This window comes from Rhipicephalus microplus, unplaced genomic scaffold (genome assembly GCF_043290135.1).
Source record: "Rhipicephalus microplus isolate Deutch F79 unplaced genomic scaffold, USDA_Rmic scaffold_15, whole genome shotgun sequence".
Classification (NCBI taxonomy): Eukaryota; Metazoa; Arthropoda; class Arachnida; order Ixodida; family Ixodidae; genus Rhipicephalus; species Rhipicephalus microplus.
In genome coordinates, this window is record NW_027464588.1 from 1,087,501 (window position 1) to 1,113,404 (window position 25,904).

General features: G+C 46.6%; 1 protein-coding gene across 1 annotated transcript in view; it reads right to left on the reverse strand.

Moving 5' to 3' along the window:
* The window catches only part of LOC119173739 (disintegrin and metalloproteinase domain-containing protein 10), a 43,431-nt gene that overhangs the window by 1,878 nt on the left and 15,649 nt on the right, over positions 1 to 25,904 (reverse strand). The window contains exons 8-13 of the mRNA XM_075883231.1: positions 22,702 to 22,889; positions 18,626 to 18,803; positions 11,712 to 11,871; positions 10,091 to 10,189; positions 9,012 to 9,235; positions 5,232 to 5,437 (exon numbers count right to left, since the gene is read on the reverse strand). Of these exons, the coding sequence (XP_075739346.1) occupies positions 5,232 to 5,437; positions 9,012 to 9,235; positions 10,091 to 10,189; positions 11,712 to 11,871; positions 18,626 to 18,803; positions 22,702 to 22,889 (1,055 nt within the window). The remainder of the gene's footprint in view (positions 1 to 5,231; positions 5,438 to 9,011; positions 9,236 to 10,090; positions 10,190 to 11,711; positions 11,872 to 18,625; positions 18,804 to 22,701; positions 22,890 to 25,904) is intronic.

The following is a 25,904-nucleotide window of genomic DNA, read 5'->3' on the forward strand; positions in this document are numbered from 1 at the left end:
GGTCTTCGGAACGAGCAGGTCCAGCAACGGCTCTTCGCAGAAAAGGACTTGACGTTCAAGAAAGCTTTCGACCTTGCACTGCGAGCCGAAAACGCCATCGAAGACCAGAAACGCGTGAAAACCGAATTTAAAGAGTTTCACGAATCCTGCATAAGCACATGCAAGATAGACAACCAAGGTCACTCTAGTGCCTCTGCCCAAAAGAAGAAACAACGCTGTTGGCGTTGTAACGCGCTACATAATCCGGACACTTGCAAGTTCCAGACAGTCTCCTGCAACTACTGCAAGAAACGCGGACACATTGAAAAAGCCTGTCTGAAAAAGCGGAAAGAAGCAAAAACGAGCAACAGCATCGAATATCCCCAACAAGGAACTTCGACAGCTGCCTCAGCACCAGTGTCGACTCAGCAGGACTCATCAGACGTGGCCCTTTACGAGCTCAACACCGTAACCAACGCGTTCAGCACACAGAAGGTCATGACTCGGCTACGCGTACATGGCAAGTTCTTGGATTTTGAAGTCGACTCGGGTGCAGCCTGCACACTCATCAGTGAGGTCACGTTCAAAGCTACGTGGACAGATGATCGACCACGGCTTCAGACCGACAACATGCTCCTACGCACATGGTCAGGACAGTCTCTTCGAGTTCTCGGATGTGCAACGGTGATTGTTACGCACGGAAACAAAACCATGACACTACCACTTGTTGTCATCAAGGGAGCAGGTTGTAACCTCCTTGGACGAAACTGGTTTCCTCACCTGGGTATACAGATCACGGGCATCAATGATGTATCCGGCGATGAACTTGTTTCGAAGCTTCTCGACAAGTACCAATCTGTATTCGACGAGGACATATCAGGACACATCGGTCCAGCGGTACAACTAGACCTCGTGGAAGGAGCGAAACCAAAGTTCCTAAAAGCACGGCCGGTTCCTTTCGCGCTCCGGTCAGCTGTAGAAGCAGAATTGGATCGACTGCAAAGTCAAGGCATAATCGAGCCAGCACAGCATTCGGATTGGGCAACGCCTCTCGTACTGGTTCGAAAGAAGAATGGCTCGTTGCGAATATGCGGCGACTACCGTTGCACAGTGAACCAGGTATCAAAGAAGGCAGACTACCCACTTCCCTCAACTGATGAAGTGCTCAGCCACTTGAGGGGAGGCAAGGTCTTCAGCACCCTGGATTTAGCACAAGCGTACCAGCAACTTCACGTGACGCCAGAGACAGCAGAGATATTGACCCTGAACACGCTGAAGGGACTATACAGGGTCAAGAGATTGCCTTTCGGAATTTCTGCAGCCCCAGCCATTTTTCAACGTTTTATGGAGACAATGCTGTCAGGCATCACAGGCGTGTGCGCATACCTAGATGACGTGATCATCAGTGGGAAAGACGCCACGGAACACGCCGAGAGACTGGAAGAAGTGCTGAAGAGGCTACGAAACTACAATCTGCGCCTCGGAAAAAACAAGTGCTGCTTTGCGGTGCGACAAGTTTTCTTTCTGGGACACCGAATCGACGAGACAGGCGTCCACACAAACGAAGAGAAAGTTCGAGCCATAACGGACGCTCCAGCACCGAACTGCAAACAAGCGCTTCAATCATTTCTCGGAATGCTGGCTTTCTACGACAGATTCTTGAAGAACAGGGCAACAGTTGCCAGCTGCCTATACCAGCTTCTTCAGAAGGACGCCACGTGGAGATGGGAGACAAAGCATCAAGAAGCCTTTGACAAGCTTAAGGCATTGCTGCTCAGTCAGACCGTACTGGCACACTACGACGAACAGAAGGAGCTTCTTGTCTCTTGTGATGCTTCACCATATGGCATAGGAGCTGTTCTGTCTCAACGTGATGACCAGAATAGAGAGGCGCCAATCGCTTTTGCATCTCGGACGCTAGGGCCGGCAGAACGCAAATATGCTCAATTGGACAGAGAAGGCCTTGCTGTGGTGTTTGCAGCCCACAAGTTCCACAAGTATATTGCGGGAAGAAAGGTGACTTTCGTCACTGACCACCAACCACTGCTCGGCATACTGGGTCCACAAAAGCCAACGGCTCAAGTCCTTTCTCCACGGATGACCAGATGGTGCATCAAGTTATCGGCGTATGACTACAGCATAATCTACAGGCGTGGCAAGAACCATCAAAACGCGGATGCGTTGAGCCGTTTGCCATTACAAGAACGTCTCGATGAACCCTGGCCTCCAGGTGACGTACTATTGTTCGAAGCGTTATCGAGACCTCCGTTGACTGCTGCCGAGATAGCACGCCTGACACAACAAGACAGCATCATGCAGAGGTTGTACAAGGCAGTGCAGGATGGTACAGTGGAGAAACTCACTGGAGATGAGTTTGCTCCTTACCGACGACGAGCGACCGCACTAGCACTACAGCGCGAGTGCATCACACTTGGATCCCGAGTGATCATACCGAGCTCAGCACGATCCCGTGTTCTGGCACTTCTGCATGCGGGTCACAGAGGCATGGTAGCCATGAAGAAGTGCGCAAGGAGCTACGTATGGTGGCCCGGAATGGACAAGGTGATCGAGGAAACGGTGCGACAGTGCCGTGAATGCCAAGCAACGCAAAAGAGCCCACCCAAAGCTCCTATTCCTACGTGGGACCGTCCCCAGACAGCATGGAACACGGTGCACGTTGACTTCGCGGGGCCACTACTCGGACGCACCTACTTAGTTGTTGTGGACGCATACACAAAGTGGGTGGAAGTCCGGCACGTGACACAAGCAACATCCGCGGCTGTAATCGACGTGCTCCGAAGCCTCTTTGCAACGTTCGGCATTCCCCGAAAGGTCATCTCCGACAACGGAAAAGCATTCATCTCCAACGAGATCAAGCAGTTCTATGCGTCGAACGGCATACAGGCTGCAACCTCACCAGCATATCATCCGGCAACAAACGGCCAGGCAGAACGCTATGTGGCGGAGCTGAAAAGAGCGCTGTTGAAAGATGCAGACAAGTCCATACAGTGCCGACTTGCAAGATTTCTGTATCGGCAGCACACGACAATACACACTACCACAGGTATGACACCGGCGAGAGCGATGTTCGGACGAGAATTGCTCTGCCCTCTCGATCTTCTTAAGCGGGAGACGGATAAGCGAAGTCCTGAGAGCCAGGAGGCATTGCAAAAATCACGCCGCTTCGCTATAGGGGATAGAGTGCTTATCCGGCAGTTTTTGAAAAAGCCAGATTGGATTGAAGGCGAAATACTGCGCCGCGTCGGACCACGATCCTGGCTTGTAAAAAGCGACCAAGGAAAGGTTCGGCGTCACCTCAATCACATGAGGAAAACGAGTCAGACCAGACAAACAACCCAATCGCGGACAGATTGGAGCGCAGCTGACGATCTCTTGGACGCAACGCCAGAAGAGACGCCATCGAGCTCAGCTGCTCAACCGCCTGAATCGCCCGAGATGCAAGATCACACTCCCTCGCAACCGTCGACGTCACAGGCAGTGGCCACTCGGCAACTGCGACCACCAGAGGTTAGGCGACCTCCAGACCGCTATGGAGACTTCGTCTAAGGGAGGAAGAGTGACATGTCGCCTTAGAAGACGACATTAACGAAGTGCGCGCGGGGCACTGGCGCTGTGGCACGAGCGCGAGCCTGGCGTCGAACGCTGGCCAGGAGTGACTCCAACGCCTGGGCTACGCTTTTGAACTTGTTCACGTTTCCTGTCCTTTAATAAATCGTCTACAGTCACAAGCGGCTGTACAGACGTAACAAAAACAATGCAGCTGCTTTTGCTATATGACGTGACGTCCAGCCCAAATAACCAGAAACTATCTAGCGGCTTCTGTTATGTGCTAGGTTATTATGTGGTTACAGGTAGGTACTTTGTCGGACCAATTGTTTGAATAAAGGAAAATGAGAGGAAGTAGTACACTGACGCCAAGTAGTTGAATTGCTTAGGATAATAAATTAGAACACGATAACTGCAAGTAGTGAATAGGCATGCTGCGGCGTTCAGGTTCAGCACTTTGAACTAGTTAGCGCAAAATGAGATATGGCTAACAGGCCTTACTTCCGAGGTGAACATCACATGAAGAAGTAAGTTGGTCTCCCGTATGCGTTCGACAATCATCCGCTCTGGGCATCCATATTGCTCGATATTGATTTTTCTCAGTTATCGCTTCGATTGCATTATTTCCCAAAAAATGCGAAAATCACGCGAATTACAATATTGCAATAGACGAATTTATTACCAGCCCCTGGTTAATTCACGAAAAAAGTCCGACAGCCTCAAAAAGTAGAAGGGTAGTGTCTGTTCGTTCTCTGCATAAATACATTCCTGTAGTATAAGACACCGTAATATGGCTATAGACTCACCAGGTATAACACTGATTAGAACAATAAATAGTTAACCTAGTTCGTGGAGACAAAAACTTGGGTAGAATGGGAGAATCGGGGTCTTTTCTGGAACGCACCGTCGCATTTGAGAATTACGGAAAGCGGCCTCTGGTAATCATTTCGGTGTAATGAAAATAAACCAATGTTCTTATGAAATCCGAAACGAAAGCACCAATGAGCTGAAGCATTAGGTGACCACAAAGACATCATGATCCACGACCACGACTATATGCAGTGACAGTGCTTCTTCTGCGTTCGTTAATGTATGTGATACACGCGTGCTTTTGTCCCAAAGTGAGTCAACACATTAATTGAAGCCGATTGATCGCAAGTTCAAACAACGACGCTTACTCGCTCTGGGCGTCTAGAAAAAATATAACAATCGCTTTCTTCCGCGTTTCGGTTCCAATTTCGCTTGCCGAGCAGTTGGCAAGCGAAATTAATCTGCTCATTCACCAAAGGCCGCTTTTTGAAAATCTCAGAGGAGCAATGAGGTCTTCGCAGTAAGAGCTGCAATTATCCATTTCACCCGACCGCTGGTCTCAATTAATAAAAAAAACTTTATTTGTTATTATCGTCAACTACTGCCATAACTCATGCCTTCCGTCATTTTATGTTTATAGCAAAAATAATCAGAAAATAGTGAGCAAATATTACACCCTTCTTATTTTTTTAGGATTTTAGGACGCATTTCTTGAAACCCTCCCAATATACGAATGTGAGACGACGACCGAGCTTCACGTTGTCAATCGCGTATGAAATAAGGACTCATCTTCTAATAGTGTGAGTGCTCCACAATGCGCCGCAACAGTGCGGAATGCATGCCGCACTTTTTATCGACAGCAGGCAAGCTCTTACCAAGAGTACGTTGCGCAGGCCGCGTCCTCCAAAAACGAGCCAGTGCAGACGCGAGAGCGGGCCCTCGGCGTCCACCAAACGGCACCGCTGGAAGACGTCGCAGTAGCCGCGCAGGTCGTCGCACGGCGCCCCTGGTTCCAGCTTCTTGTTGCAGAAGTCCTTCATGCGCTCGAAGTGGCACGCCTCCATGCACACGCTTCCCGACACTGCGCGTGATTGTGAACTGTTGTACAACCCGGTGAAACTCGCTGTTGGGCTAGTTGGTACATGTCGGAAATAAATAGTCGTCTTCTAGCCAAAATCACAACCACATTGCACATTGCATATTATTGCACACCACAGCTAAAGACTAGGACCCAAAGGGCGTACGTGCACCCACGTGGTTGTCTTCAGTCATGAGAAAAGAAACCTCAACGGAAACCAGCAGATAATGGATTGTAAAAAGGTATATGTGACGTTAACTTTCATGTTTTAAGTCTATCGCAGTAATTGTGATAAAGGTGTGAAGAAAGTGAAGTGGCAGGCACCGAGCCTGCAACCTTCGCATTACGCGCCCGATGCTCTTGCCATTTTGAGGTGCAGCGGTAGTCGTCCCTTCGTCTATAGGGGCATTTTATGTGCATGTAAACATGGCAGTGTTAATCAGCGCTTCTCGTAGTCATGACTGTGAATGCGAAACATTTCTTTAAGGGGCGAAGCTCCTTAGGGTCGAGCCATGTCCCCTCTCCGTTGGCATGACACGCTAGTGCTGGAAGCGCCCTGTAGAGGGCGGGGCGGGGCCAACGCTTGCTCAAGGTGCTAGGCTAGAAGGGGACGAAGCTATTGAATAAATAAGAACAAGGGGGACAGAAAAATTTCAACAAAGTGCTTTATGCACCACAATAGACAAGGAAGAATCAAGTGGCGCAATGGCTCCATTTCACAACAACAGTGCAAAAGGGCTCAGAAAAGGGTTCCTAGTAGTACATCAACAGGCCCAGATGGCATTCCAATTATGCTGATAAAGACATTAGGTCCGAAGTCTAAGCAGGCTTTGAGAAAGGCAGTGATCAAAATAATAATCGATGGAGAAGTTCCCGATGGATGGAAACTTAGCAGGATGAGCATGATCTATTAAGGAAAGGGGGACAAAGCTGACATAAACAACTACCGTCCTATAACAGTGACATCAGTGGTCTACAGGCTGGCGATGCAGATTATAAAGGAAAGAGTGCAGGCATGGATAGAGGATGAGGGGGTGCTGGGGGAACTGCAAAATGGCTTTCGGAAACACAGGAGGTTGGAAGACAATCTGTTCTCACTGACGCAGTGCATGGAAATAGCAGAAAAGGAACACAGGCCCCTGTGCCTAGCATTTTTGGATATCAAGGGAGCGCACGATAGCGTGGTTCAAGAGGAATTGTGGGGAATACTGGACACACTAGGCGTGGAAGATGTAGTCACTAATCTTTTAAAGGATATCTATAAAGGTAACAAGGTAATTATAAAGTGGAAAAAACAGGTATTCAAGCCTGCAGAGGTAAAATGGGGGCTTAGGCAGGGGTGCCCCCTGTCACCCTTATTATTCATGATGTACCTACAAGGATTAGAGGCAAAATTAGAGGGAAGTGGACTGGCCTTCAACCTCTCTTTAGTCAAACAAGAAAAACTTATTGATCAGGCACTACCAGCATTAATGTACGCAGATGATATAGTGCTAATGGCCAACAACAAGGAAGATTTGCAGAGATTGATGGACATCTGCGGTAATGAGGGAGATAGGTTAGATTTTAGATTCAGTAAGGAAAAATCAGCAGTCATGATTTTTAATGACAATGAAGGTAGGGAGCTTATAATATACAGGAGGTCACGCTAGAGATAACAGATAAATACAAATATCTGGGCGTATGGATAAGCAATTAAGCCGAGTACCTAAGGGAACACGAAATATACGTGTCGACTAAATGTAACAGGAATGCAACGGTAATGAAAAACAGGGCACTGTGGAAATACAATAAGTATAATGTTGTGAGAGGAATATGGAAAGGGGTCATGGTTCCCGGTCTGACGTTAGGCAATATGGTCTTGTGCATGAGATCAGAACTTCAAGCAAGCTTAGAAATTAAGCAACGTGGAATAGGTAGGCTTGCCTGAGGAGCTTACGGGAATACACCAAATCAGGGAGTACAAGGTGATATGGGATGGACATCATTTGAGGGCAGGGAAGCTAGCAGCAAGATAAAATTTGAGAAGCGATTGAGAGAAATGGGGGAAAACGTTGGGCTAGGAAGGTATTCAGCTACTTGTACATGAAGAATGTTGATACAAAATGGAGGAAGCGAACCAGAAAATTGACTGGTAAATACTTGGAAAACAGCAGGGGGCCAAACCGAAAAAAATTATCGGTTAAGAAGAAGGTGAAGGAAGCTGAGACTGATATGTGGAGAATTAGCATGATTAAGAAGTCTGCACTAGAAATCTATCGAACTTTTAAGCAGGAAATTGCCAAGGAAAGGATCTATGATAATACTGGGGGTAGTTCTCTACTGTTTGAGGCCAGGACGGGAGTATTGCGAACCAAGACATATCGGGCCAAATACGAAGGGGTAGACATGGTATGCAGTGCATGTGGAAAGGAGGAGGAAACTGCCGAACACTTGATAATGATCTGTAAAGGGCTTCACCCTATAGTTCAGGATGATGGCGCAGAGTTTTTCAAAGCACTGGGGTTTAGGGACAGGGAGGGCAAAATAGACTTTAAGCGGGAAATATTAACTAGAAGGAGGTTATCTGATTGGTGGCTAAAGTCATGGCAAGAGTGAAAATTAAACCCTTCACTGCAAAGTACGAATCATAAACCTCACTATTTAAGGAAAAAAAATGAATATAGTTTTTAGTTCATCAAGTGTTACGGCCGGCTTGGTGGCGATAGCCACCGCCCGATCAAAGGGTACAGCCATATCCATCCATCCATCCATCCATCCATCCATCCATTGCTCTTGGTGTGTGCTATGGTTGGAAAGGAGACCGCTAGAAGCGCGGCTCTGTCTCTCTCTTTTACGCCAGTTCTGGAAGCGCCTGGTAGAGGGCGGGGCGGTGTCAGTGCTCGAGGAAGGAGCGCCTCCTTCAGTCTTCTGGATAATTGCCGCACGTGTCGGATTGTTGGTGGGGCATGGACGAAGCAGCGCGGCTGGTGCGTTGAAGACGCTTGCGCTCGGCTTCCTTGGCTCGCGTCTCGTCGGTGTTACACGCGCGCCGTCTGCATTCTCGAACGCAATCGGACGCATGAACGCATGCCTAGACACACGGAGGCATAAACCTACAGCCGCTTCGCCCTACTCGTCATCATTCACTCTATAGATATGCTGTCATTTTTTTCCTTGTCAGATGGTGTCACGTAGTACGTGATCCATCATAGTTTTAATTAGAGTTGCTTAAAAAATTGTGTCCTAAAATTTACTTTCTACATTGGCGAAGAAAGAAAGACACTCGCACGTTCACATTCAAAGATTCTACACCTAGCAAAAGATCACTCAATAGACAACGTTGCCAAGGAAAGTACAGGGGTTTTCATTAGTAGTAATCGTAATGAAACCGTGAAGAAAGAAACATTGACGAAAAAATAATTTGACGCCGGCAGGGTCTGAACCTGCAACCTTTAAGTCACGCGTCCGGTGCCCTACTAGAAAGCTACGATGGTGGCGGTCGTTCACCCCCCCCCCCCCCCGTCCGCTTTATCAACTTGGCTAACAAAAAAAACGAGCTCTTAAATTTACACTTTTTCCTTTTAAAAGATCACACAGCGTCCTTGCCACAGCAGCAGCAGGCTCGTACCGTTCTCTCGGCATGCTATGAGGCACATCTCCTCCGGTGTGCGCTGGGGCCCCGTGAGGTAGCACTCTTCGAGGTCGTAAAGGCTGCAGACAGAGCGCACGCACTCGCCACCTTCGCAGGCCTGCGTGCCGTGGTTGCAGAATACGCCGTCATGCTTGTGCGGTGAGACGGGACACTCGCCGCTCCAACCGCTGAGAATAAGTCCGTCAAGGTCATTCATGCATCTAGCAGAGGTTTTTTTTAAATGCGAACACATTTTTTAGTCGGGCTATGTCAGGCATCCGATGGCGGCGGCCGCGGGCTGGCAGGTGTTAGGGCTGGTACACGTGCTTCCCGCACAGCTACAACACACGTTCCGGGACTCCTACCGTACGCAAGCACGGGACAAATAAGCCAATTGGCGACGCTTTTTCACGCTCCGCAGCGTCGCCGAATTGGCTCATTTGTCCCCCGTTTGCGTGCGGTGGGGCGCATAATCTTCGGGGAGGAGGAGGAATTTTTTGTACAGATGTCCCGGCTTCCTACACTCCCTTCGTGAAATAAGGGCTGCAGCGCGAGCACGAATGTGCTAGAAGAAACAGACAAAGTCGAGGTACGGAAGGCAAAAGAGGACAACACGAGCGCTGGTGACACTCCGCGCACAAGCTTCCCTTCGTGAAGCTTGTGCGCGGAGTGTCAGCCTATGGTACGGGACAAACCAATATTTCCTCTTCCCCTGGTATTACTGCTTTGATACACCACCGACTGCAATGTGAATGGATGCGTTACTATTATCGTCATTGCTGTTAAATATTTCAAACACCCAAGCATTTTATTGTCATATATCATTAAATTATTATTGTTGTTATTATTATTAGTATTATTATTATTATCATCATCATCATCGTGGTCACCGTAGTGATTTAGTATGGATACACAGAAAACACGAAAGCAAAGTAATGCGACGAAAGGGGCTAGTTACGTCATGTTGGCAAGGTGATGCGCTAACAATAGGAAGGCGCTACGAAGAACAGACTAGAAGCACATGACAGCGATGTAAAGGATACTCGCAGTAGGCTTCGAATCGGCAGTCGTCGTCTTGTCTGCACAGCCACGACGCGTTGTAAAACAGACAGGTGTCGCTGCAGCAGGCGCTGTTGGATGGACTGCGGAGGAACGTTACGAGCGAGAAAAGCGATCAGCACATCACGCCTCTCCTAACGGCAACAAGTAACATTTACCGTTAAACATCGTTAGTCCCTGGTTTAAGTAACATAAACATACCAGTAAAAAAAATGACCTGGCGCCCTTTTATCGCGGTGCTCTCGCTCTCAGACATGCTCTCAGCAACAATATATATATATATATATATATATATATATATATATATATATATATATATATATATATATATATATATATATATATATATATATATATATATATATATATATATATATATATATATATATATATATATATATATATCCGATTTTATTGACTGTAGTGTATAAATCCGGACAGTGGTTAGAAATTCATCAGGTTGTTTTACGCACAGGTCGCCTTTTGAGAAACGTGCTGGGGGCAGTGTTTAGGGAAAAAAAATTAAGTCCATAAAATAACGAACATAGGAAACAAAACAGGAGACGGGAAATCGGCTGTTGTGTCTCCTCGCCAAGCTCATTGGTGGATATAGGGTGCTTCTGGCATGCCTGTGTCTCGATCTTCTGACGTTATGATCTTTCGAATGCGAATACCCAAATTCAACACATGATGCACAGCATTTGCGAGGCGTCTTCGGGCATGCAGGGGGTGTCGGCCGGTTTTGATTTTTTTCTATAGACGTTTGCTTTCACGCTATTGCCAGGGGCTAAACGGAGTGACTTCGATGCTATGTATCATATAGTTTTGACGAAATCATTATTCTCATTTCCCTTTCCTCGAGCGCTATGGTTGATCCCCTTTTCATTAATAGAACCCATAACACAGAATAGAAATATGCTTTTATAGAAGTAGTTCCAGCTCAGCTGGAAGTGTTGCCAGCTATTTGGCTCGCATCCAAACGCCTTTGACGGGGAACTCGAGTGTTACACCGTGCCTATTCCGACGTTGATTGTCATATCTATGTTGCTCCACACACTTCTTCTCTGTACATTTTAAATTACCACCCATAGGGGTGCACAGGGATGCCTTTTATGGGGCGGAGAGTGAAGGTTCGTCGCAGCACCCCTGCCCCCTCACTCTATACTAGGTCAATGTATGAACAAACTTTGCGCCCCCTCCCCTCCTCCTAGGAGACCAGGAACGGGGGGCACGCATTCTTCGCTGCAGTTTGAGCTTCCCTTCCCGGACACCAAATTCGACCAAATAAAGAGTTTCACTTTATACAAACTGACTGCTGCCTTCGTCGACGTCACGACCCCGCGACAATATCAACATCGCGTTAGACTAGCCGATGAAGTGGGACACAGCGGACGGTAAATGGCGCAACGACCGTACTCATTTCAAATCGTATACGAATGAAACGGAAGGAAGTGTTTTTGAGTCACTTCATGAAGGTTTGAGGAACGCAATTTGTGGTCAAATAAAATCTGGTTGGTTCCTGCAGCGAATGCTGGTGAGCAGCTTCACCGAAGGTACGTGCATTTTGGTCATGCAAGTTCAATGATGGTAGTTTCATCCTCGCACCTGCATTTGGCATCCGGTCGAAGCGTGCAACCTTTGCGGTTGAGCTGGCCATGCTCGCGTGGATAGCAGCACATCTCGCGACACTCGTTCCAGTCGTAGCCGCAGTCGCATTCTTCATCCTCCTCCCGTATAGAGTTGCCGCAGAATGGGCCTCGGACACCTGCGCGAGAAGGCGAGGAAAGGCTGTAGCCTCGTAATAACGTGATCAGCGTCATCGTTTCGAGTGACGGCACGCTGCCATAGGAAATGCAGTCTGGGTGCCCTTTATGTGGACAGTACGACGTTAGAACAGCAATTAGGACCATACAACTTGCATTTTAAGTCTCTCAAAAATATAGACGCAACGCTGATGGACATGACCACGACAATAGATAAAATCATGACCAGGTGGTGCCTGGTAGTCGTATTGAGGTCGCGAAGGAAAAGTACAGTTCTACAAGTCCCTAAGTGCGCAGTGCTGACCACTAGCGGTGCGACTATAGTGAAGGTAAACAAAAGAGAGATACCATATAGAAACGCTAAGGACACCAACAGATTGGTTTGTATGATAAAGTCAATAATATGCCAATTCGGAAGCACAGGATGAATTCGACTGAAGTGAAACGAGGGTAATTGAAAAACGCTTGAGTATGATTTTGCCGTTACTCATACTGTGCACATTAAATAGAACGACACCTATGACTATGGATGGAGCCCAAAACCGAAGAATAATGAATAATAAAGTCATACGTGCAGGCACATACGCCAGAAAAATATACGACGCATTATTGTTGTATATAAGCTAAAAAATATCGCTATAGCTGAGAAGATGGAAAGCACGCTAACGATGGCCCGTGCTAACGCTCCTCGCTTGTTCCTGGTGCAGTTTCTCAGACTACGGAGTTTGCAGCTACTAGAGCCGTCCGACCTCTGTATCCCGTTTCCAGCATCTGATGTCAGGCCATGGCCTCTGCTACCCGAGCACCATTCGACGGCATTATCCTGACCCTCAAATCAACATCTCCTCGGAGCATCCCGATCTGTGCACTTCATGCCCTGTCGACGACCGTATCATCAAGCATCGTGGCTTTCAGTCGGCCACTTGAGCACAAGAACCACCCCTGAACCAATACACGCCTGCTTGGGATTTGGTTAAAAAGCAAGCTTGGAGCAACGCGCCTTTCAGTGGGCCTGGTAGCACGATAACGGTGACCCGTGCTAACGTTCTTCGCCGTCTTCCTGGTGCAGGTAATGAACTCCTATTGTCTTTATGCAAACCCAACTAGTCAATCAGCACTCTTGGTGCTGGCAGGCAGGCGGCGTTTTCGCTCCATCGTGAGTGATTGTTATCAAATGTGACTAAGCCTCGTCTTGCTAGCGGGTGATGTTAAATCTGATCCCGGCCCCGACAAAAAAGTTCTAAAAGTCTTGAACGAAATGATCCGGGCAGACGGTGTTAATAGCGCAACTGAAATCGATCAAAAATCAATTGGCTGATCATGATAAAACTTTCAGTGAAATGAAAGTCCGACTCGACAAAATTAAGATAGTCTGTGCTAGTATCGATGAGATGCAGACTGAATTACTGAAAGTGAATGGGACATGTACCGAAAATGTGGTGCATATAAATACCCTGTATAACCGGATAAATCATGCTGAAAATAGATCTAGAAGAAGTAACCCTGTTTTATATGTCGTGGAATATAAACCAAAAGAAACATGTCTTGATTCCGAAAAAAAAAATGCCATCGAACATTGCGAACGAGTATGAGACACATAGGTAGAACCACGCGATATCGAGCATGCATATCGCAACAGGTTTTGCCAAACTGAAAAATGCAGGCCCACAATCGTCACATTCGCTCACTTTAAAGATAAAGAGCGCATCTCATATTCGGGGCGGAAATTCAAAAGTACTGGCTATGCCGTCGCGCAGAACCTCTCCCCCAGCCCGCGCCTTGTCCATAGACGCCTCAACAAGTTTGGATGGGCCCGAAACTTGTGATACAGGTTACGTCATGAAAAGCTAATCGCGAATGAAAAACTAAACGTACTACTACGACCACTTTTCTAATTGCGTCGTTGAAGAATACCAACAGCCATTATTTAGATCTGGTATTAAACCTTCTTCATTAAATAGTTACTTTTAATTTTTTACTGGCTAACACTCGTAGTGTGATACCTAAACGCGATGAACTGTGCAGTTTAATAATCTTATTTTCATGCGATGTCTTTCTATTAACGTAAACATGGCTTAACGCATCCGTCGACTATTCCGAGATTCTTCTCTTTCTTTCACAATGGGACATATTACGGAAAAATAGAGCAGATAACTTGCGTGGTGGCGGTGTAACAATCGCAACTAAGCGGAATTCACATTGTCCATTTGTAAACCTTCCTTCACCATTGGAAATGGTTTGGCTTCGATACATAGCCACACACCCCCACATCTTCGTTGGTATCTGCTATTGGCTTCCTAGTTACGACAGTTCATTCACGCCTTTACTTCATGAAAGTTTAAATACATTGATAAAGGAGTATCTCAATGGCCCCCTGGTTTTGTTCGGAGATTTTCATTTTCCCACCATTGACTGGTCTGATTCCGCTTCTTCATCATCTAACAGTAGGCCGTAGAGTAATGTTCTAAACACGTGCATGACATTCGGCTTAACGCAGCTCGTCATTGATTCCACGCGCATAGCTGATAACTCTTTTAACGTTTTCGAGTTGGTGTTAACAACGCACCCTGAAAACATGACGCCAATCACCCTATTGCTTGAGCGATCACCAAACAGTGCACACCTCATTTTATTGTAACTTATTATAGAAACAAAAAAAATCAATAAACACTTAGCCTTCACGATAAAGCAGCCTAAGTTTGCATAAACCAGGAATTAACAGAATACTTTGACACTTTTGCCACTAACTTTTCACTAAGTTCTCTCGAGTCGAATTGATTGCTTTTCAAAACAGAGATTCATCGTATTAGACGTATCTATATCTCAACCATTACAATACCAGAAAAAATTATTTCTTCGTGGTTCGATGCATCCCAGAAACGGCCAATAATAAAGTGTCTATTTCGAGCTGCCAAACGAGTTAACTGTGCGTCTACATGGCAGAAGTATTGCGCAGTGAAGGAAGAATGTTATAAGCTAATCGACGAAACTAAGCGTGAGTTTTCTCAATCACAATACCAGCCATGTTGCTAACTAACCCCAAGTGATTTTGGAAAACAATTAGTCCCTCTCCTTTAACAAAATTTCACTTAGTGACAGCTCAAGACTTCCTATTCCTGAGAATGAAGCTGCTGATTGCCTTAACACGGTATTTAGCACTGCTTTTACTAATGACCCACTCGACAGTTTACCCGATCTTTCATTTTTCGCGTATCCGGTGATGCAAAACATCACATCAATTCATACGTCATTGTCAAAGTCATTAAATAACTGGTCATTCACAGCAGTAGACGGTATCAACGCTAAAATGCTTAAAGATACTAAACATGTGTGTAGCGTGTTTTCGTCACTCATATTTCATAAATCACCCGACAGTGGTTCAGTTCCTCATGACTCGTAGGTGTGCTAGGTCATCCCGGTCTTCAAGAAAGGAAACAGAACATGGCTGAGTAACTACCGTTCCATTTCCATAACAAGCGTATTTTGTAAAATAATGGAGCATATCATACACTTTCGTACTGCTACTTCTTAACATCTGTCAATTTCTTTCACCTAAGTTAGCGTAGCATTCGTAAAAATTATTCCTGTGACACTCAACTTGCTCTTTTTCTGCATGATTTAAATATAAACCTAGGCCATAGCATTCCAACTGACCAAATGTTCTTAAATTTTGAAAAGGCTATGGATAAGGTTCCCCATGGTCGTCTTTTATTAAAACTGTCCCGTCTTGACATCCACCACTGTGTTCTAAACTGGATTCGAGGTTTTTCAACCAACCATCAGCAATTCGTTTATGCCAACTCATACTCTTCATCTCTAACATCCGTTATTTCAGGTGTACCGCAATGCTATCGTAGTTGGTCCCTTCCTCTTCCTAACATACATTATTGACCTTGCTTCAAACATTTATTCGCACATTCATTTATTCACCGATGATTCTGTTGTCTGTCGCGCAATTACTAACCCATTCGATCATTCCATATTACAATGTGATCTCACCAGCATACAGAACGGGTGTAAATGTGGGCTCATGTCTTCGAATGTTTCTAAAACCGCTAATGTCTATCCATCGTCGTCACCATAACGCTATTTATAATTACCATGTCAATAACAACCAGTTTTTACAGTTGATTTGTTTAAATACCTTGGTGTGAACATCTCGCGTGACCTAACTTGGACCTGTCATATATATGCACGTCATAAATTCTGCTAATCATATACTCTAGGTACTTACGCTGTAGCCTTTAGCTCGCTCTTCCTTCTATTAAAAAAGTTGCATTCGAAACCTTTGTCTGGCTAAAGCTAGAGTATGCGCATGTGATTTTAGATCCTCACCACAGCAACATCATTAACGCCCCCGAGTCTGTCCAGAACCGTGCGGCGCGATTCATATTATCTAACTATTCATACACCTCAAACATCTCGGCACTAAAAGCAAAGATTAACTTATTAGATCAGGCTAAATTCGGAAAAGTCGTATGCCTTAAGCTTTATCATATATTCTTCTATTTTTTGCCTTTATATAACCCATACATGTGAGGAGCCCTTCGCATTTCCCGACACAGTCACTGTAACGCTGTCTATCCAGTGCAAGCCTATACCGTCACCTTTCACCAATCGTTCTTCCTGCGCACAGCCAGGGACTGGAATGACCTGCCCAGCGAAGTCGCCACCTTAATCGACACCCAAGCATTCAAGCGGCTCATCGAAACCATCTCATCATAACTACCACTAAAGAATAGCGTTTCTATCACCCGCTCCCTCATGTATTATCTCAGCCGGGACCTTTGCGGCAATAAAATAAATGAAAATGAATGAACGAAAAAAAAAAAATCCGGGCGTACATTGCTCAAGTGACGCAATGCTCAGCGGAGCTGATCGGCGTCTAATCTGTGGTGTTTTATGTGCCGAAACAATGAGATGATTACGAGAGACCCCGTAATGGAGGGATCCGGAAATTCTGACCACCTGGTGTTCTTCATCGTGCCCTGACATCGCACAGAACACGGGCCTTTAGCACTTCGGCTCCATCGAACTGCGATCACCGCGGCGGGATCGAGACTGCGACATTGGGGCTAGCAGCCGAGCATCGTAATCACTGTTCCGCCGAAACCGATGGTGATCTGTTCCAATCTGGTCCTGGCCGTACTAAGTGGTATCAGAATATACAAATTGATGCCGAATGACGCTAAGTTACACGAAGTAATGGGAAGTGATGCCATGTTCCAACCTAGTTCAGCACAGTCGCCTCTCGCCGTTTCGAGCGTATACTACGTCATGGACTATACGTTAAATGAGTCGATTCCTGGCGATTCCCAGTAAGCGGCTTCTTCATCGGCTTTGCGAGCCTTTTTTCGTATCTACATGTCTGCATCAAGCACCGGCTTTATAAAGGATGAAGGTGCGCAAGCACAGTTAATCGCGAAGCCATGTCTGGCGTGACCGAGTGGTGGCGCGCGGAGTCCAGGCAGGCTGAAGTTACTTTAAAGTAACATGGTGCGAGTATAAAGTTACTTTAAAGGGACACTATAGGGAACTATTAAGTCGACATTGATTATTGAAATAGTGGTCTAAAAACCTCGTAGCGTTACTTTCCTGCCAAGGAAGGGCTTATCGGGGAATTGAAATTGCATTTTAGTGATCCGCAACGGGATAGCACATTCAAATTACCCGCCTCAACGGAACGTCTGACGTCACTGTTGCCGTGTAAAACGCTTCCCGGCTTTAATACGCAGCTGCCGACTAGCAGCAGAGGGAAATAAGTGGGAGCCACAACAGCAACAACGGCCATTGAACAAGTTTTAGCCATAGCCTTCATAATCGCCAGCTTCTTGGTTCAACTAAGCCCCGCTAAATGAAATGGAATGACCTGTGAAGTTTAACCACGAGAAAATTCAATTTTTGAACTGGTTGTATTCCTGTGCATTTATCTTAGCTTCTCAGTTATTAGGGCACTGCTGTTGATAATATTGTCGTTTTAGACGTTGTAATACATTACAATAACTTGTAATACAAGTTATTTGACTTTAGTTTTCCTTGAAGGCAGGCGAGCTCGAAACAGCGCAGGGGGATAGTGAAGCAGACACCCAGCTGGGCAACCGGTTGCTAGGCAACGCGCGGTGACGTCATTGCTAGTAATTAATTTATTTGTGGGATTTAACGTCCCAAAACCACCATATGATTACATGATCGAGCGACGCCATACTGGAGGGCTCTGGAAATTTCGACCACCTGGGGTTCTTTGACGTGCACTCAAATCTGAGCACATGGGCCTACAGCATTTTCGCCTCCATCGAAAATGGAGCCACTGCAGCCGGGATTTGATTCCGCGACCTGCGGGTCAGTAGCCGAGTACATTAGCCACTAGAACACCGCGGCTGGGGTCATTGCGAGTAAGATTTTTTTTTCTGTTCGCGTTGAACTGATTACAACAGGCTTGAATGGCTTCGCTGTTGAAAAAATATATAAAAGAATCCTCAATGAGCATTAGCACAGTGAGTATTCAGCCGTCTTTGTTTTAGCCATGGTGCGAGTCTACTATTTACTTCTCAACCATAACTATTTTCTGCTGTTCCTATTTTTCTCTCAGTCACAATGCCGTGGTTTATTTGATAATCTGAGCTTGTCTTTCTTCTAATTCCTACCAATTAGCTCAGCTGTCTACCCTTCGAGAAGAACTCTAGCATCACCGGCTATCTCCAATTGATGTCCGCGAAGCAGACACAAAACAGATAGCAGAAGTGCGAATGAGCATACCTTGGAGGCAGTTCGAGCGGGTACTCTGTTCCGAGAACATGTGCGCCAGAATAGCCGCGATGTCGTGGATGCTGCATAAGGAGAAGCGCCGGTTGTTGGGCATGGTGCCTTGAGATGCGCTGGCGAACATCAGGAAGTTGCCCACGCTACCCCCAGGAACGCACTTTGGAGGGTCGTGCTGCGAAGTTGCGAACAGGAAAAAGATTTTTTTTTTTGCTATTAGGACTTGCGAACTTCAGATGTCGTGAGTGAGAGTGAGCGGAAATATGCGGGTCCCTGGACCCAGCCACTGCACGATTTGCAGCGAATTTGACAGACCAACAACTCTTTAAACAGGGAATACAGAACAACGAAAGTCAAGTATGGAAACTGATTTTCCAATGCTGGATGATGGTGGGCCGAAATGTATTCAATCAAACTTGCTTGTTCGTAGAAAACTAGATTACACATCAGCTATTTGGGACAAATCTTCGGCTAACCTAATTACTGCACTTGAGCTCGTACGAAACAACGCTGCCCGTTTCAGTTTACGCAACTACAATCGTACTGCAATTGTCGCCACCATGAAAAACATTTTAATTTTATCAATTCTAGAATCTCGACGCCAAGTTTCACGCTTATGTTGCTTTCCAAATATTATACCATTGCCCTAACATACACAATGAAATATGTCTCCATCTTTCATTTCACCCAGGCAAGATCATTCCCACAAAGTAGGCGTACCCTCATTTCAGACAACATTTTGTTCACAGCCCTTCGCTGTCCGCACATCGGTAGACTGAAACCGCCTTCCAGAAATAACAGCCGTCATCGAGAACAACGCTTGCTTCCTGAATAACTTAGCTAACCTTGTATACCAAGGCTAGAAAAGACGCGTTAGTTGTTCTGTACTGATCTCTGACTTTTGTTCGTAAATAGAGCGTTGTATATAATTGTATAGCCCAGGAACATAGCACTGGTGTTTGGAATTTCATATTTATTGCGACAGCAATTACATAGACAATTTTGGCAGGATTTCGCCATCGGCCTCAGCGTCGACGTGGGCATTGGCATCACCGTCATTTACCATATATGTATACGTATCTATATTTATGAGAACGCAAGAAAGAAAAAAAAATAATCCAGAAAAAGCCTCCAGCGCGCGGAATCAAACGTATGACCTCTGAATCATGAGTGCGAGGTGTTAGCCACTGAGCCACGAAGAAGCATTTCCTTCAACGTTCAAACGGCAAGCTCTCTATATCTACCACTTACCGCTGGTAAAGGGTTTCTCGGGGGAGCTATTGTGTTTTCAGCATTACTAGCGCGATGGCGCAATGAGCGCGTGTCGCCACACTGTCACGACGCTGCGGCGCGGCTCTCATCTCCCACGTGTACTTTGCCATTTGGAGAGGAAGCAGGGTGCACGCTCACGCGTGCGCTTGCTTATCTCGTGGTCGAGACAATTGTAGGCCTTGGGTGTTCACCGGAGCTATTCTGTTGTAGTTACCGGGCGCAAAGTGGTCCCTGCAACCGTTGCGCATTCTCCGTTTGCTGAAAGGGCGCCCTTTTCAGACACAGCGAAGTAACAACTGAGACGCTTATTCACGTTCATCTGCACCCGCGAGCAAAAGAATACCAATCAAGAAGGGTGTAAGGCAGGGGGACACAATCTCCCCAATGCCATTTACCGCGTGCTTACAGGAGGTTTTCAGAAGCCTAGAATGGGAACAGTTAGGGATAAGAGTTAATGGCTTCGCCGATGACATTGCATTTCTGAGTAACTCAGGGGACGAATTGCAACTCATGATTACGGAGTTAGACAAGGAGAGCAGAAAGGTGGGTCTTAAAATTGATCTGCAGAAAACGAAAGTAATGTACAACATCCTCGGAAAAGAGTAGCGCTTCGAGATAGGTAATAGTTCACTTCAAGTTGTAAAAGACTATGTATACTTAGGGCAGGTAATAACCGCTGAGCCGAACCACGAGATTGAAGTAACTAGAAGAATAAGAATGGGGTGGAGCACATTTGGCAAGCACTCTCAAACTATGACAGGTAGATTGCCACTATCCCTCAAGAGGAAGGTATATAACAGCTGTATCTTGCCGGTACTTAACTACGGAGCAGAAACCTGGAGACTTACAAAGACGGTTCAGCTTAAATTGAGGACGACGCAGCGAGCAATGGAAAGAAAAATGGTAGGTGTAACCTTAAGAGACAAAAACAGAGCAGAGTGGATTAGGAACAAACGGGGGTTAAGGATATCATAGCAGAAATCAAGAAGAAGAAATGAAAATGGGCCGGGCATGTAGCGCGTAGACAGGATAACCGCTGATCATTAAGGGTAACTAACTGGATTTCCAGGGAAGGCAAGCTGGTTAGGGGGAGACAGAAGGTTAGGTGGGCAGATGAGATTAAGAAGTTTGCGGGTATAAATTGGCAGCAGCAAGCCCAGGACCGGGTTAACTGGCGGAACAAGGGAGAGGCCTTTGTCCTGCAGTGGACGTAGTCACGCTGATGATGATGATGATGATGATGATGATGATGATGATGATGATGTACCCGTGAGTAGGTTTTGTGCGTCACTTGTGCGCGAAAAACGGGGAGCACGTTTCAATCTGTTGCGTGCCATTCTGCGCGTGACATTCCGTGACATTTGCGGCAAAAGTGTGACTTTTTTCGTGTATTTATTAGGGGCGAAGCTCTTTGTAGCGGCACCCTTTCGTCCCTCGTAGCCGTTGTATGTAACAAGTATAACATTTTGACCTCCAAGGTGGTGCCGGTGAGATATTTTTTATGTGCGTTGTTGAACGATAAAAAATAGTGCTCAATGTAATGCCAATGGCTGCTAATGGGGAATGAAAAACAGGAGCATTCGGCTTTTAGTTAACGCACACGCTGCGATCCCCATTAGCAGCCATTGGCATGTACATTGAGCACTATCTGACAAAAAAGGGTTGCTACGTTATACTCGCTGGGTGTAACCTCTTTAGTTTTAGAAAGTTTTAGCGTTGAGCTGCAGTGCCATGAATACAATGAACTAGTATCTACCATGAATGAACTCGAGGTTGTTAAAGGTGGGAAGTAGATGCGAAGCGCAAGCCGTAAGAAAGTAAAAGCCGAATTTTCCGGTCTCTCATTTCCCATGACCAGCCATTGGCATGTACATTGAGCACTATCTGACAGGAAAAGGTTCCTCCGTTATACTCGCAGGGCGTAACCTCATTGGTTTTAGAAAGGTATAGCGAGCGTTGGGCCACAGTGCCATGAATACAGTGAACTAGTATATACCATGAACTCGAGCTGGTTAAAGGTAAGAAGTAGACCCGAAGCGCAAGCCGTACGAAAGTGTGCGTGTGCCACCTCTCGTTTAGTCCTTGGAATGTCCGCTGGATGGCGGTGCTTCTATATGGGGAATATATGATGAAGAGATGCAGTATGGTGGTACTAAGGGTGTTAAATAGATGGACGAACGGACACACAGACAATATGGATGGGCGCATGAACGGACGCAGCGGCGGATGGGTGGATGGACGCATGGACGTTCACACAGATGGACGCATGGACGGATGGAAGCAAGAACGAATGAACGGATGAATGCTTCACCCCACTCTCCATCATTCACTCCGTGGATATCCTGCCAATTTTTTTTATTGACTAGTCCTCTCTCTAATGCCTTTTGGCCTTCAGGGCATAAATCCATGAATGAATGAATTAATAAATAATTCACAAGTAGGAAAATAAAGAAATAAATACATAATAAACGTATTTGATATAACCATTTTCATCAAAAGGAGGTCATATCACCTTAGCAGCCGAGATTAATGATAAACTTTATTGTTACAACGTTTCTATTGAAGGTGCAACATTATGACGCCAGATTAAAATGATTTGGTGCAGCCTCGACGGCACCACTCACTTAATGATTAATTTATCACCTCCGTGGTGTCTTCCCTTGTACAGGTTATAGTCAAATTCGGATACTCAGTACGCAAACGTCAAGCTGCTGAGCAAAAAGCAGATTGGTAGGTGCCTGGACTTCCTTGATCGCGAGACCACGCCGGTAGGTGTGTACATGGAGGGGGCAATCACGCACCTGTGCGCCAAAGTTGTGTCCCAGTTCGTGGGCGAAGGTGACCTCGGAGACCCGGTGGGGCACGCGCACGTTCTTGTTGACGAACGTGACGATACCCGTATTCAGGCTGACCCGGCCCATGTAGTCCGAGGTCAGCTGCAGTGCCACGTCCGACTGGAACTTCTCGCAAAGGCCGCCAGCATTACCTGAGAACAACACTGATTCAGTCTTGACCGCGCAAAGTAGCCCACTTCTTCGCAAGATTTGGGTTTTAGCAGCGCGAAAAATGCACAAAAGACAAGAAAGGGACGAGACAAGCACTGACTTCCAACTAAAATTTTATTGACGGGAAGACCGTTAATATGCAATGGAGCACAAAGAGTGAAAAAAATGACGTATTTTAAGATACTAATTATCAAGTAACGCCATGCCTGCTGCGCCTACCCTCGCATCTCAAGAAACATATCTCTTTATCTGAAAGGGCAACTGAAGGCTTGCTTACACATGCGCTGCTTTCAAGCTCCATTTGAGCAGCCTCATAAATTATACGCACGTTTTCCTCTTTAATCTTGCATAGAACTGTTGTTTTTTCAAACAGCGGAGTGCACCCACACGTGCTCACGTGTTGCGCTAAGAAGCCATCTTTTCCGCCACGAACATTAATGTTCGTGGCGGAAAAGATGGCTTCTTAGCGCAACACGTGAGCACGTGTGGGTGCACTCCGCTGTTTGAAAAAACAACAGTTCTATGCAAGATTAAAGAGGAAAACGTGCGTATAATTTATGAGGCTGCTCAAATGGAGCTTGAAAGCAGCGCATGTGTAAGCAAGCCTTCAGTTGCCCTTTCAGATAAAGAGATATGTTTCTTGAGATGCGAGGGTAGGCGCAGCAGGCATGGCGTTACTTGATAATTAGTATCTTAAAATACGTCATTTTTTTCACTCTTTGTGCTCCATTGCATATTAACGGTCTTCCCGTCAATAAAATTTTAGTTGGAAGTCAGTGCTTGTCTCGTCCCTTTCTTGTCTTTTGTGCATTTTTCGCGCTGCTAAAACCCAAGTATGCCATACCAACTAGCCCAGTCAACCGCTCTTCGCAAGAGCCGTGCTTCACAGTCAGTCAGTGATAACCCCTATGGTGTGCACATGCCGCAGGTATAGCTGCTGCCGGTGTGCAGCGTTCTCACCAAAATGATTACGCTCGTGGCCTGAAAACATCAAGCACTGGCATCTGCAGCCTTTGCAACACGCGGGTGGACATCGAGTACATCACCTAAGACTCCCCACTGCGCACGAGCAATGGTCAATCTTAGTGGAATGGCAACTGACTTGTTTTCAGGTCTATGTACTGAACCCAGGTTCCGAAGCACCACCGCGGCCGCGAACGAGCTATAAAGGCAACTGCTGGAATACGTGGCTCACCCCGCGACTTCAGCCTCTGACGACAGGGCTCATCTTCGGTTTGACAGCCACAGTATTGGCTCATGAGATGCGTATCAATTATTGCCCTTCCCGGTCTTACGTGATTTTCACCGCAGCCGTTCAATGGTAAAGACGCAAATAAAGACGCATTAAAAAAAACCGAGTCTGTCGGCGAATAGCCTTCTTGGACTCTTCCGTCTTCAATTGTGGTGGTCGATGCTCGGTGATCTGACTTTACTAGTGATGCAAACGGCGCTTGCCGTTGCACAACAAAGGTGGTAGTTAGTATGCAGTTAAAGACCTGGTTTCTGTGCAGCAAAGGTTTGCTGTGCGTCTGAACTGCAGTTGGCATTTGGTGAACTACGCGGTCTCGCCTTTCAAGGTGCATGTCTGGCATCAAACGTTCCAGGTGTGCGGGTATTTGAATGTTCTAATTAGGGCGCAAAGATATTGAACTCTGAAGTGGTCCGTCACAATGCTACTACCGTTGTCTGGGGTTAACAGTGTTCTAACAAAAACGTATGCTCAGGCTTGTCCATGTAGACACAGTGAATGAAAAAAAAACGAAAATGAAGGGCATAAAGTGACAAGATTACACCTGATAACCTTTTTTCAATGGTAGTTTCTGAATACCTTCAGTGTTTTTACCACGGAACGTATGCCAAAAGGGTGAAAAATACAGCAAATGGATGATGTACCTCAGTTAACAAAAGCTAAATGCTTAAGTTCTACGCAGAGCAAGAAAAAGTGACGGAACACTCTATGTTGTCCATATTTAAACTCTCTGGCACTCATTAGTGTTTACGGATTCCAGTGAATTCAGAGAGTTCTCTGCCTCGCAACTCGTGGGAAACGAGCACATGACCGTATCAATGCGACCGTGCAAAATATACTTCCTAATTTTTTTACTTTGGTGAGTGCACGCCACTTGTTACGTAGTGTTGCGCAAGACGGACCGATCCTGCCGAAGCCACCACTGTTGCGAAAGACGGGGACGCCAACACGGCCCCGAAGGCGCCACCGCTTTCAACTCCGCCGGGAAGGTCACCAGCCGTTTGGTAGCGTATGTTTCTCAGCTCGCGACTGCTTCTGCGCAGAGCTGATAAGACGAGCGGACGAGACGACGGTGAGTTAAATAAGGTTTATGTACAGCATATATACAGAGGCGTTACAATTTCGGCACTGGGGCCGACAGAGACTCGAAGAGCCGAGCTCTCCTCTCTAATACATAGGTCAACTTTTCGCCTAAGACCGCCGACTCACACACATGTCGGCTCTCCGACATGGGGACTCCTCTCTCTCGTAGGACCGCCGATCGCGACGCGCCGCAGGGCTTCTTTTATTTGCACCGGGTCCAACCAAAATGTCCAATCAGAAGCGCCGCTGGTCGTCAGGGCAGATTCCTCCAATGGGGTCGCCGCGCCATGCGTCAGACCACCAGACACGAGGACGCCGGCTCGCTGTCACGTGCGCAGCTGACTCAATGCACGTGGGCCAGAGAGGCGCCGCGCGTGTTCACGCCGTCGAGTTGATCGCGCCAGGCGTACTGCGGGCTGGCCTTGACCCAGATTGCCTTTTTCAGAGGCACGGACGTTTGACGAGGACTCGCTGGCATAACAGCACCCCCGCCGCCAGACAATGCACCGGAAAGACGAGCTGCTTCCACGGAGCTCGGATGTCAGGTGCGCTCGTTCGCCAGGTCCCTCCAGGTTCGCCTCCAGGGCCATGGGGAGAATACAGCTCCAGACTGTTCCGGGAACACATCCCATTTTTGACGACGGATCCCAGCTCCACTGGCTTGTCG